Source organism: Brachyistius frenatus, unplaced genomic scaffold (genome assembly GCF_029030835.1).
Source record: "Brachyistius frenatus isolate BFR_SWC_R1_liver_20210118 unplaced genomic scaffold, ASM2903083v1 Contig_12, whole genome shotgun sequence".
In the NCBI taxonomy this organism is placed as follows: Eukaryota; Metazoa; Chordata; class Actinopteri; family Embiotocidae; genus Brachyistius; species Brachyistius frenatus.
The window spans coordinates 3,978,809-3,991,953 of NW_027210611.1; the positions used below are offsets into that span (position 1 = coordinate 3,978,809).

A 13,145-nucleotide genomic window follows, 5' to 3' on the forward strand; every position below is an offset into this window, starting at 1 on the left:
ACACCAAGGCAGTTGTTTGTGTCACAATCCGTGCACAACATCTGACACTTTGTGCAGCCTGAGGTGGGATAGCTTTTTGTTGGCATCATAGCCTACTGTGTACTCAGTGGCTAGAGTACAGCCCCAACACTGGGCTGTAGATGTCGTCCTCCATCCCTGACACTAGATTCAATTACAAGAAGGATCACTTTGCTGCCAGTATGGACAGAAGGAACAATTATTGAAACCATGAAACTGTGCTGACATGCTGATATGTTTTACGATAGACTTGGCAATATATATTTTGCGTACAGTGTGCACCAAGAACTTGAACTGACTAAATTTACTAAGACATTACAAGAGAGGAGTGGGACGTGAGCTGCAGGTCAAACTGCCGCATGATATCCCATTCAGCCCTAATAGGATGTGGTGCATGGCTGCAGGCTAAGTATAAACACATCACTGCTAAAGATTTGCTTACTTGCAAATTTACCTTTAGAGTTCATGTTTAAGCAAACAAAGAATATATAGTTTCATTTAAAAAATTTAAAAAAAAAAGAAAAAGGCAATTTCTTAAAACTAATTCTTCTCAAACCGCATGATATCCCATTCAGCCCTAATAGGATGTGGTGCATGGCTGCAGGCTAAGTATAAACACATCACTGCTAAAGATTTGCTTACTTGCAAATTTACCTTTAGAGTTCATGTTTAAGCAAACAAAGAATATATAGTTTCATTTAAAAAATTTAAAAAAAAAAGAAAAAGGCAATTTCTTAAAACTAATTCTTCTCAAACCGCATGATATCCCATTCAGCCCTAATAGGACGTGGTGCATGGCTGCAGGCTAAGTATAAACACATCACTGCGAAAGATTTGCTTACTTGCAAATTTACCTTTAGAGTTCATGTTTAAGCAAACAAAGAATATATAGTTTCATTTAAAAAAAATAAATAAAAAAAAAAAAGGCAATTTCTTAAAACTAATTCTTCTCAAACCGAAGAAAATAGTGCATCTGGTAGGGACTATTTGCAATTGTAGATTAATACACTTTCCTTAGTATTTCCAGCAGCAGAACAGTGCATGTGGGATTGTCTTAAAATAAACTAGTGTGTGTGTGTGTGTGTGTGTGTGCGCGCGCGCGCGCATATTTATGGTGTAAAGAAACATGACAACTAGTACGAGTGTGTGGCTCGCTTGGCACGGGCAAATGCAAAAATACTTCTCTGCTAATACGTCTTATTAGCATGTGTATACAACCGCGTGCTCCGTTGGCAACTCAAAACACCTCCATCTGAAAGGAGGGGGAGAAACAGTCCCCCTTTAATCATGCTGCCTCCATTAGGCTGGCCGGTCCTCTAAACTGGAACACAGTGTGAAGATGCACCGTCTCACCTCATCAGAAACAGTCGTGTCTGAGATATGACCTGATAACCATATCCAAATATCATGTTTAATGGACAGATGCGTGAACGGACAGAGTCAGGCCAATATGGAAAATAGGCGGACAAATGAAAAAAACACACACACACACACACACACACACACACACACACACACACACACACACACACACACACACACACACACACACACACACACACACACACACACACACACACACACACACACACACACACGCAACGCAAGGTTAAACAGAGGTGAGAAAGACGGCTCACATTTCCCCTCATTCCAGCGGAGGCAGATTGGGTTTTAAAGTGCACTCTAAGCAAGCCTGCAGCTGACTGGTTTGAATTACTTCACATTAGAGTCTATTCAGCATCGCAGCTCCCTGCAGACTGCAATCGCTTATTTATGTACTTGTGTGCATCTGTGTGTGTGTGTGTGTGTGTGTGTGTGTGTGTGTGTGTGTGTGTGTGTGTGTGTGTGTGTGTGTGTGTGTGTGTGTGTGTGTGTGTGTGTGCGTGCGCGCGCGTGCACCCCATACTGTAGCTTGATGATAACCTTGCACTCAGCACTTTTTCTTTATATTCACAAACACTGGAAGCATAATATTGTCGATCACAACATGTATTCTTCGGGAAGCTATTTATCTCCTGAGCAGTTTCCTGAACGCGACGCGTGCTGAGCGTTATCACAGTGAAAGCAATAATATCCTGAAGGTCAAAGGGTTTCTTAGCTTTCTCTTGTCTGTGCGGCAGCTACATCAGCAGCCACGACCCGTTTGCGTCGTATGATAGTTTGCTTGATAGCTCTTTTTTAATTTCTGTTCTAGGTCTGCATGTACAGCGGGTTTAAGTCACTGCCCACAGCATATGTGAAAAGGAAGTTGTGTCAGGAAGGAGACAAAGATATGCTAACCACAACAGTCCTTAAAAAGTCATTACAGCAAGGAGGGGGAGGGGTACAGTGTAAAGCTTGTACATCAATCTGTCACGTTTCTTTATTCTTTAACTACTGTTTAGTTTTGAAAAAGCAGCACTTTACATTTTTGTAATTCATGGCAGCAGCGTCACCTAGTTTAATTCATCTTGTAGACGTTGTCGATTTTTATTAGTGCAATTTTTTCTAAGGTATCTTGCTTTTATTTTTCCTTTTTTTTCATGGCTTCTTTGGGGTTTACATTGGGTTTTAAGATGAAATTGTATATTCATCATCATTTTCTTGATATTGTAGATCCCATATTAAGCCATCCTTGGTAGCTCTATTGCAGGATGAGAAGTGCTACATGTGTCACTGGGAATCCTTTGAAGTCCTTTAATGTGTATTTCACAAGTCTTTGCTATGTTAAGATATAACTGTGGATTTATTGCAAATAACGAAAATTCAAACAGTGTGTAAAATGATTACATATTTTAAAACTATGTATTGCTGCACAATAATCTATATGGAACCTGTGATCGGATGATATGAGTTTCTTTAATTATACCCATGATTTGTTCTCTTGCTTAAATTGTTAAAGTTAAGACCAACAAGTCCAGAGCCGAGTGTTTTGGTGTGCAGCAAACGCCTTCCTTTGGATTTCATTCTCCTCGCTCTCCTATTCTTAACCACAGTTTGACTGAACTATTTTCCTGTGCAGAGGACTTCTGATTTTTTTTTTCAACAAAATCACAATCCCCATAATCAATTTTTTTCTTCCATTAATCCATTTTTAAAAGAGAAAATTACACATGACGATAGAAATCTTTAATTTGAATGCAGTTTTGATGAATAAAGCCTAACTCGGGTTATTATCTGCTACAATTTAGAGATCCCCTGCATGCCTGACATAACAGGCGATTAGTAGACGGCAATGCAGCTGCGCACAGAGAAGCCTCCTCTACTCAGACAGACATTAGTTTGAACAGTGAAATAAGACGTTATAATGTAAGATTTATTTAGGATTAATCTACATAGGCAGGCTGGGCTTGTATGGGAAGCTGTATATTGTCTGGCTAACACTGATATAAGATTTACTCCTGCATTAACATAGTAAAAGTTGCATGCTTTGAAACAAAAACGTATCGATGTGGATGAAGTCTAAGTATCAAAATTGTGCACCGAATGACAAAGGCATTTTTTGATCGTCGCTAAAATCGACTGAAAGGTGTAAGGAAATATTTATGTGAAAGAATACAAGCAGTAAAACAAGAGTGCTGGTGAAGACAATATAACATTTTTTTGTGAAAGATGAATGTTTTCTTCCCACTCATCAGCTGTAGCAGAACTTCAGCACGCCAGCAAACCTGCCAGCATTTTCTAGCGCCAACTTTTTTTCACCGCAGTGTGCAAATACATTTCGCCCTGCCAAATCTGGTGTGACTACACCGTAACTCTGCTGCAGACATCCAGCACAGAAGAAAAAAACTGCCTGAGAGGGTCAGTATTTATACCCTGCTGGACAACACTGTATAATGCATGACATTTGGTACTATTTGGCAGCAAAATACTCGTTTCTCTTCTATTCTTTATTTTGATTAAACAACAATAACTCATCCTTTGTTTGTTCCCTATAAAACATGGCTGTTTACTGTATTTCTCCATGAGTACCCCCTTCTGAGCAGGGTTAATTGGGTTGTAAAAAGCAGGTGGTATGTAAATAGTGGCTGATAGTTGGATTAATGGGGATGTAAATTGCGCAGGCGAGGGCAGGCAGTGTCAACAGTGCTGAGGGAAAAAGGCGACTGACCCTTCGGGTTGTTGGAGGAAGTTCTTCATGGCCTTAACCTGCTGGAAGTGGCAGGACATATCCGTGGCCAGAACCATCTCCACCACCAGAGCCCGCAGCTCTCTGGACGAAAACAAAGGAGAGAGAAACATGAGCCACGTGCAGCTTGATGAACTGTCAAACTCACAGGTAATAAGAGACGGCTTATTTCGGAAGTCTCTAAAGTGAATGAAGACTGATTTTGAGAGCTATTTATGAAATCTGCTTTGACAAGACCCGGCTTATGCTATAAGAAATCGGATTGCAGCTGTCGTCTTTAGTTTGTTGTCACATAACAGTTCCATTTAGTACAAAGTTGTTGGACCTTAAAGGAAATCAATTTTGCTGATTTTGACTCTGCGCCTCCCCTGAGCAGAGTAAATGTAGAAAAATAGGAGATAAGTTTACTTTGAGGCTTGAAAAAGGTGCGAGATTGTTCCGCTTGACCTGCCTGGTTTCATGCCAGACACTCGTATCTGTCTCTATCTGTTCTCACAGCATATTTTTACATCCGAGTTTAAAGTTCCCTTTTCTGTCACTCAACTCTTTCCACTTCCTGTCTGTCTTTCTTTTATGGTCTGTTTGTCTCAGATTGAACTGGCACTTGAACCACAATGCAAATTCTTTTTGAACAAAAGTACTCGTGCACAGAACAACAGAGTGTTCTGTATTGACTTTGTGGCTTATTTGGATTTATTTTGAGCACAGTGGAACACGGCCTTCTCACATGCCTTACAGATTTATAGATTATGTAAAGCAGCTATTTACATGCTGCATGTAAAAGAACATTTTTATGGAGGCAAGTAATGTTGAAGGATGAATTTGTAGCTTTACTTCCTGACTACAATTTAAACGTTTTAACATGGTGAGAACCAAACCCACCACACACGTTTGAGTTCCGTGCTCGGGCCACTTAAAGTGGTGACTATCTCTTCAAGTGGCCCATGTACATTATGGAGCGTTTGTACAACAAACAAACAAACCGGACTTTGGGGGTCAAACATGCCCAGGCATGGTGTGAGTGTATCCGATGTTTCACTGACCTCCAGTCGTCCTTGGAGAGGTTGTACAGGATGTTCATTTCATCGTCGTCCTGCAGCAGGCGATAGGCTGCGCTGACATGGTGACTCTCCAACACTGAGCGGTCATTATACAGGATAGCCGTGTCTGACCTGTCAGTCAAAGAGAAAGCAAAGCAATAGCCTGTTATTAGTCTATACTGGGAGAAAAAAAAATTAGAACAAACATGGAACCTTTACTTTCTCAGGAAAATGTGTCATCTAATGACAATACAAATGTGATCAAACTGATTCCAGCATGTGACTAAGACCTCTGATCTTTCCCTCTTTTGTGTTTCATTTATTTGCCCATTTTCTTTTTCTTCAGTTCACAAAGTGTCAATAATCTGGAAAAGTTTCCCTCCCTGAAATGTATCTTGATTAGAAAAAGTATACATTTGGAAAAAAAAAAGTAATTATTATAAACTCAAAGGAATCTGGATACCTTATTAAGAAAATTGACTATTCCAAGTTTATAAAATGAAAATAAGCATAAATTGAAGAATATTTAATGAAAACAGTGTTGGTAACAAACCAACTACTAAATTTCCAAACAATAACAGAATGTTTTCTTTCCATCTCAAGTTTTCATGAATGAAGCCGTTGAGGAATTTTGAGTGCTGGAGGACAAACAGACTTTTTTTTTTTCAAGGGCACTGAGTCTGAAGTTCATCTGGACTCCCATTCTGCCTCAGTGTTATTACTGCACTGCAGGCGATCACAGTGTGAATGTAAAGCCCCCATGCTGTAAATTACAACATTGATCGGTGGAGTCAGTGCCATGCATTTTTGATTTTATGATCCATTACCTGGTTTGAATGTGGAAGTTGTTTGTGGTCCCCGTGTGCTCATAGTCGTGAACCGCCGCTGCGAAGATCATGGCGAAGATCTCAAGCTCGGTCAACCAATGCTGGGGGCGGGGGCGGGGACGGGGACGAGGAAGGACGAGGACGAGGACGAGGACGAGAGGGATATTAAGAGGATCATATAGAAGAGAGTAGGGTGTTGAGGAGGAGGAGGAGGAAGAAGGGGCAGCGAGATGGAGAGGAAAGAGACATTGACAGGTAAAAGAAATGAACACAAGAGGAGAGAATGGACAGATATTAAAGAAGAGAAATGAGAAAGCAGTGAATGGAAAAAAGGGGAAAGCAGGGAATGGTCCATCAGGGCATAAAATGGAGGAGAAAAGTGATATAAAGGATGCAGAGAAGTAGTTGGCAAGAGGAATACATTACCATCAGGGAAGAAAGAAAACAAATGGGGGAGAAGGAGACAGAGGACATGTTAGAGAAGCAAAAAGCAAACCTTCGATACGACATGCACAGTTGAATGTCACATTTTAAACTGTCACTTTATCACTCTTTAACTTCCTCTTTATCTCTTTGACAGTCTCTACCTGGTTTGTCACTGTTACCAAATCTAAATGAAAAGCTCAAGCTCTCTTTAAATGCTGCCACAAAATGAGACTAAACATTAGAAGTGTGCCATATCATATTGTTCAGGATCATATTGACATAATTCCCAAAACAATAAAAGTCATAGTTATTAAGGCAATATTCCGCACGTCATAACATTGCACAGAGTAACAGTAGGATGTATGTCATGTGAATAACTTTCACACAACAACAGTAAGTAGGACTGAAAGTTGCTATATTTTATACAGAATTTGAATCTCACTCCTCAATTGTTGTTGTTTACAAACTAAAGACCTGACAGATAATTGATTTGGGTTTTACTGAATATTTGAAGGCTAACTACCAAGTTTATGCAGCCAAAATCTTTTTTTAACACTTTGTTGCATTCTTTGTATTTTGTCATATCGTCAAGACCATCGTCATCGTGGAATATTGTGATTTTATTTTAGGGCCTTATCGCCCACCCCTACTACACATTGCACTTGCAGCTGTGATTCATCACAATAGTAAGTAAGACGATGATCTAAAAGTAGCAGCAAACGGTTCCAGGAATACTTTGAGATAAGTTTGTCCGCATTCTGGTAGTGACGTCAATTCTAGCCCTGCAACCATTTCTGCTAATATTCAATTATTGGTATATTGGCCAATTTTTTTGGTAAAAAAAATCAATAATTTGTTCTATCTATTAAATCTATTGATTAAAAGTGCCTGTTGTAATTGACTTGTTTTTAAATTTACTTTTACTTAGATCAGTTTACTATCACCTGCAACAAAGAAATGACATCTAAGAACCAGACGTGATGACATGTTTAATGTTTGCATGTTTGTGCTTTTATTTTTTTTTGTCTGCTCATGTTTAATCTGTGTACGTATGCAGCATCTATACACACCAGTGAGTGGGCATTTCCCTCTGAGATGTGCATGAATGAGAGTGAGCTCACGTCCACATAGCAAAGATTTCGCTCAGGAAGCCGAGTCGATATTGATGACTAATTAGCAGTGGGGGAAGGGGGAGTCATTAAGAACAGGGTGGGTGCAAGATGGCCAATCCAGAGCTCAGTGTATTTCCTCGTGGGCCTGCTTCGTGAATGACCTGTTGATTGTTGATTTAATGGAGTCTGGAGGGCCTGGGAAATGATAAATGTTGTTCTCCTGCTCTCCCAGGAGCCCGTGGTTTTAGCAGTAATGTGGTTTACTCCACGAGGCACTGCCCAAAGGAACACACCATGTCGACAGCTGTCGCAGCCACCTTATTAAGGTGATTAAATAAAAACACTAGAAGCGTGGGCGGCCGGCTGGCTGGCTGGAGACTTTGAACTGGTGGTTTTTTTTAGGAATGAATGCAGCATCAGAAAATGCCCTAAAGTCACTCCACTGGGAAAAAGTGAAATATAGGTCACCAAATGGAAAAGGAACAAAAACCACATGAAATATGGAGTAGAAGTGAAGCAATGTTGCAGCAAGAAATAAAGGATACGTAAAATATTTGACTTCAAACGTTGAAAAAAGGACCATTACCAAGAATCACATTTCCCCAGGCAAAACTGGAATTAAAGAGTGATTTACTTTGGGTATCTTGTTTTTTTCCATGAAAGGACAGTTTGTGGATTCTCCAGAATAAAAAAAAAAAAAAGAAAAAGCCATATTTAGAAGCTGCATGTCAGACAAAGCTGCAATTAGGCTGGCATACGTCAGCTGACAGAGATGTTCTGAATACCATGTGGATAAAATCCCCTTGATTTCACAGACTAAGCTTCAATCCAATGAGCTTTCTTTCTTGGAACTAAACCAACATGTTCAAATGTTTTTTTGTAGGTTTTTAGCAGGTTAGTGTCGTTAGCGTCGTTAGCTCCTGATAACTCCGATAACATTATGTCGTGTAACCTGTCCGTGTCCTACTCACCACCATGCCGGTCTTGAGTAGCAAGTAGTGTACGGTCTGTGTGACATCGGCAGCGTGCATTAGATTGTGGTAGGGGTTTTTATGTTTGCTGTATCCGACCTCCAGGGCCTCCACAAATGACACCACCGCAGAGATCGGGATCTGACATCAGGCAAAGCAACAGGAATTAGCTGCGAGTTAAAAAACCCGCAAACAGCAAGGAACTTCTCCAACCCTGATGATTTTAAATGACAACTGCATACAATTTAAATGTGAGCAGCAATCTGAAATTGATGTAATAAAATCATAGTGGATAGGATAGTGAATCATTTAGGTTCCTGCAGACTACAATTACATATTCATATCAGCTTCATTGCCTGTGTCATTTACTCTCAGATACTGTCACTTCAACTGCAGTGTCCTCAGCTATAAGATGCTGTGGAAAATGAGCTCCACTACTGTCAGACGATATGAAGTATGTCCAACCCCCACATGAAACGGTCATTGTTGAAATACAACAACATTATCGTCCTCCTAGGAGACAGGAGTGTACTCCCTTCCATCAAATCAGGCATGAAGCTTCTTATTTGCACTGAAAAGTTGAACTTTGTCCTTCTTTTCATGACATCAACAAAAGCATATCAGTGACCATATAGCCTTGTGACTTTACCTTGAAACGACTAATGAGGTCGTATCTTGTGAGCAACTCGTAGAATATGAATTTGAGAGCGTGATCTCCGCTGGCCTCATTCAGAGCGAAAACGTCAAACGACCACTTGTCAACGTTCTGTGTGAGAGAGAAGAAATTCAAATGATGACATTGTCCTTGTCAAACAATGAAGTCATCCTCTACGACAATAGGGGCTTATGGGCCAGGGGAGCTGTTTTATAGTTATAAGAACTATGTAAATGGAAGTACCCCTTTTTATATCTGCACAGTTCTTGGGGGACTTATTTAGCTTCTACTTCAGGATTGGTACATTCCCACTGAAAGAGGAACTAAAGCGACGTAAGCTTACGGTTCACTGCTTTACCTTGCTGTCAGACAGCCCTTTCCCACAGGGGCAACTGCATCATTATATTCCACTCTTCAGAGACACCAGACTCCATTGATAAAAAGTCATTTTACCTGCAGAACTTGGGAGTAGGTTGTCTACCGCTGCCTCAAATGGTTTGTTTGTTATTTTGTGACTTTGGTGGTTTTTTAACCAGTTAGTTCAGATCTGACCTAACTCAAAAGTCACATAACAACACAAAAGAACCAATTGAGGCAACGGTACACAAACAACTCCTGTGTTCTTTGAGGTAAAATACAAATTTTGTGAAAGGAATCTGGTAGCTTTAAAGAGAACAATATAACGATGAATTTCCCTGACGGAAAAAGCTGTCTGACGGACAGACAAAGCCCTGAAAATATTTTAAATATAGCATGCAGTTGACATTGATTTTTTTTTTTTTTTTTTTTTTAAGGTGGCTAAAATAGAACTTGCTGCTGACCCTGACCACAGCAGAAGATTGCTGACGGCGTCTATGCAGGACAGCTGCCCGATTCTCCAAACAAGGGACATACCAACTCTCATCTGCTGCAGGTAACACACTGACTATGGATACGTTCCTCACACGACCCTACTTCAAACAATCCCAAACTAAAAAAAAACAGATCAAATCATGAACAAACAGACTATTGTTGTTGCTATGTATTGTACAGAATAGACATTGCCAACTGATGGCTGGCTTATGTTATTTCAGCATTTCAGAACGTAAACAGAAGATATGTAGTTCCTCTCAGGGACTCCCCAGACTGTTTAATGCCAAAACATCTTATAAGGAAAACTTTCAAAACACAACCAAAAAAAACACCAAATATACCCAAAAGGACGGTGCTAAAAATCAACCTCTTCAAAGTAAATCACAGTACAGAGTCTTGATTATGGCATGTGTTTGTGTGTCTACATTTTTCGAGTGGAGTTCTTTTTTCATATCGGAGCGTTTACGCTCAAATGTGAGTGCACATGTTAATACCTTCAGCACAGATATAACAGAAGCCGGGTAGCTGAGTCCCACCATGTTGGAGGTACGTCGGTACATCCTGTTTGGGCGAGATAAAAACATCAAATGAGGAGCACCACAGAGATGAAACACCAGAGGTTAGCATACGTGCCCCAAACCACGTATGCAAGCTTCCCTACCAAGACTCACTTTAAACCTTCAAATCAACACAACTCAGTGGGAAACTGTGATAGAAAGGTTAAGTTGAGCAAAGGTAGATGCTTCTGCAAGTCTTTTTTTTTTTTTTTTTTTTTTTTTTGCACATGAAAGGTTTAAGGCTTTATCCATTGTGAGGGATACAATATAGTTTAGCTTTATCACAAACTACAAAACGGGCTGTGTAATTTCCCCTGAGATCGGCTGACTCATTAGATTCAGTTGTCTTGTTGCTTAGCATCTGAAAAGTGTTGTAGAATACAGCAAAACTAATCTTGCAATAGTTTCTATAACTGCAACTACATATTAGGCTGGATGTTTAATGAGGGAAGGTGACTATCTTTTCAAATAAAAGAAAATGGTGGACAGCTCATGCTGCACCACTCTGGTCCACCTTTTCATTTTCATCCTCATCCTCCCTTTTCCAATCTTTGGTCTTTGTAAAGACAGAGTGCCTTCTGTAAAAACAGATTAAGAAAGATTACAGCTTACATGTTGGAGGCTTACTGAGTTAAACAAATGCATGTTGCATGTTAGTATGATAAAGCCCTGCCTTGGAGAGAGAGATACTTCTAACTCTGAATGATTGTGCTTAGCCGGGCTCGCCAAGGCCGTGATGATGTATTGTCGACTCGGGTGAGGGGAGCCACCATGCAAAGGATGCACTCGCATTTCCAACAGATTGAAATTGTAAAGGACTATAGCAGTTTTGAAACCAAGCAGCACTGCTTTAGATTTTGAATTATTTTGTTCCTCTTTCCAGGCTTTGGTCATTTTTATTGACACATGTTCATGGAGTTTTAAGAAGCATGCACTTCATAACCAATTCAAAATAATCTAACCTTGAATTTATACATTGCAAGATACATAAAGTCGATTGGCCATTGGCTGACAGTCTTATCTACTGTTTCTAGTCTCCTGTATCTCGGCCTTTCACCCAGTATCAGCGGGGAAAGGCTCAGGCCCCCTGTAACCATCTATAACAATGCAAAGTAAAGTGTGTCTGTTAACATTTGCTAGAATACGTCACACATCACAGTTTCCCACTTTTACATTTTCAATTGACAGAATGGAAAGATTTCATTCACAGCTATCCAAACCCACAAAAGAATACACTTCAATGCCTTTTTAATAAATGTATTATTTGATTAAGGGTTTGATAATAATTATTTGACAGTCTGCTGTAGTGCAATATGGGTAAAATCTCACGAATGAAACTATAGCCAATCATAATGTGCATAGCATTCCAGACGTATATAATCGATAACAAACTTTGAGTAGGTGTGCCTTGATGTTCTGGTTTCACCTTTGATTTGCCGATAAATGGATGGATGGATGATGCATTCAATAGATATCCGCATATATTATCATGATAAAATAGTAAACATGGCTGGTGGATTTGCCTCTCTCACCTTTACTACTTAAATTGTTGTTTAATGTATTTGGAGATACAAAAAAATGTCTCATAATTTATAATATTTGTGATATAGATGCCATTATGGTGGGCACCACTGTAGTTATTGATATAAAAAGATTATTTTATAAAATCTAAAAATCTAAATATAGGCTGAGATAAAAAAAAAAAAAAAAAATAGACAAGCTTCAATAAGCTTGAAAATCTAAATTCAAAACGTTAAAACACCTCTGTTTAAAAAAAAAAATGTCAATAATGTAAAGTGTAGCAGCAGAAAAAGCTCTCGAACGTGTACAGCTGCACTTGACCATTTCTTACGCAAGGCCAAATGAAAGTTGTTGATAGAATTGCTTTCAGTCGCTCGGGGCTGCACTGGTTTGGGTTCACCAATGATAGATTAGCCACTTCAGGGAGAGAAAGATAAAGGTGACAGTCCATATGAATTATTTAAGATTGATGGCTGCTTGCTTGTTTGTGATTGTTGATGTGGTTTGTCAATCACAAAACAAATTTACCTCTCAACAAATATGCCCGCCTGAACTGCGTGGACGATGCTGCGGAAGCGAGGTTTTTCTTCAGTGCGTCGCAGCATCAGGCCCATCTGTCTGGTAAAGGTGGAGGCCAGCCAGTCCCGCACCTCTGAAGGCACAGATTCCGACTGGATGTCGCTGAGCTCATCCTCGGTATCCACCAAACGCCTGTAAAAAGGGATGTAATAAGTACGAGACAGGAACAAAAAAAAAGATGCCAAAACTTCAGGCTTAATAAAATATATAGATTTTATTGCAGCGCTACTCTCACAGAGGATAAAACTCAAATCCCAGCACTGTCCATCAAATAATATCACCTCTTATGTAACATCAAAACATCTCGGGCCTCTTGAAACACCATGATGCAGAACTCAAATCCAATTGTGGGATATAAGTCTCCACGGCTACCCTGTTGTGTTGACATGTACGAGGGATCAAGAGCAAAGCCTGCAAACCCTCTGAACTGAATACATGTTGTTATGGCAAAGAGAAAGCATTCACATCACACTGATAAT

At 39.8% G+C, this 13,145-nt stretch overlaps 1 protein-coding gene across 6 annotated transcripts in view; it reads right to left on the reverse strand.

Annotated features, from left to right (window-relative positions):
* The window catches only part of pde1cb (phosphodiesterase 1C, calmodulin-dependent b), a 98,937-nt gene that overhangs the window by 8,234 nt on the left and 77,558 nt on the right, over window positions 1-13,145 (reverse strand). For all 6 annotated transcript variants that reach the window (XM_069692338.1, XM_069692336.1, XM_069692334.1 and 3 more), the window contains 7 exons: window positions 12,616-12,798; window positions 10,504-10,570; window positions 9,152-9,268; window positions 8,503-8,643; window positions 5,994-6,094; window positions 5,170-5,298; window positions 4,109-4,210 (listed from right to left, as the gene is read on the reverse strand). In XM_069692338.1, the coding sequence (XP_069548439.1) occupies window positions 4,109-4,210; window positions 5,170-5,298; window positions 5,994-6,094; window positions 8,503-8,643; window positions 9,152-9,268; window positions 10,504-10,570; window positions 12,616-12,798 (840 nt within the window). The remainder of the gene's footprint in view (window positions 1-4,108; window positions 4,211-5,169; window positions 5,299-5,993; window positions 6,095-8,502; window positions 8,644-9,151; window positions 9,269-10,503; window positions 10,571-12,615; window positions 12,799-13,145) is intronic.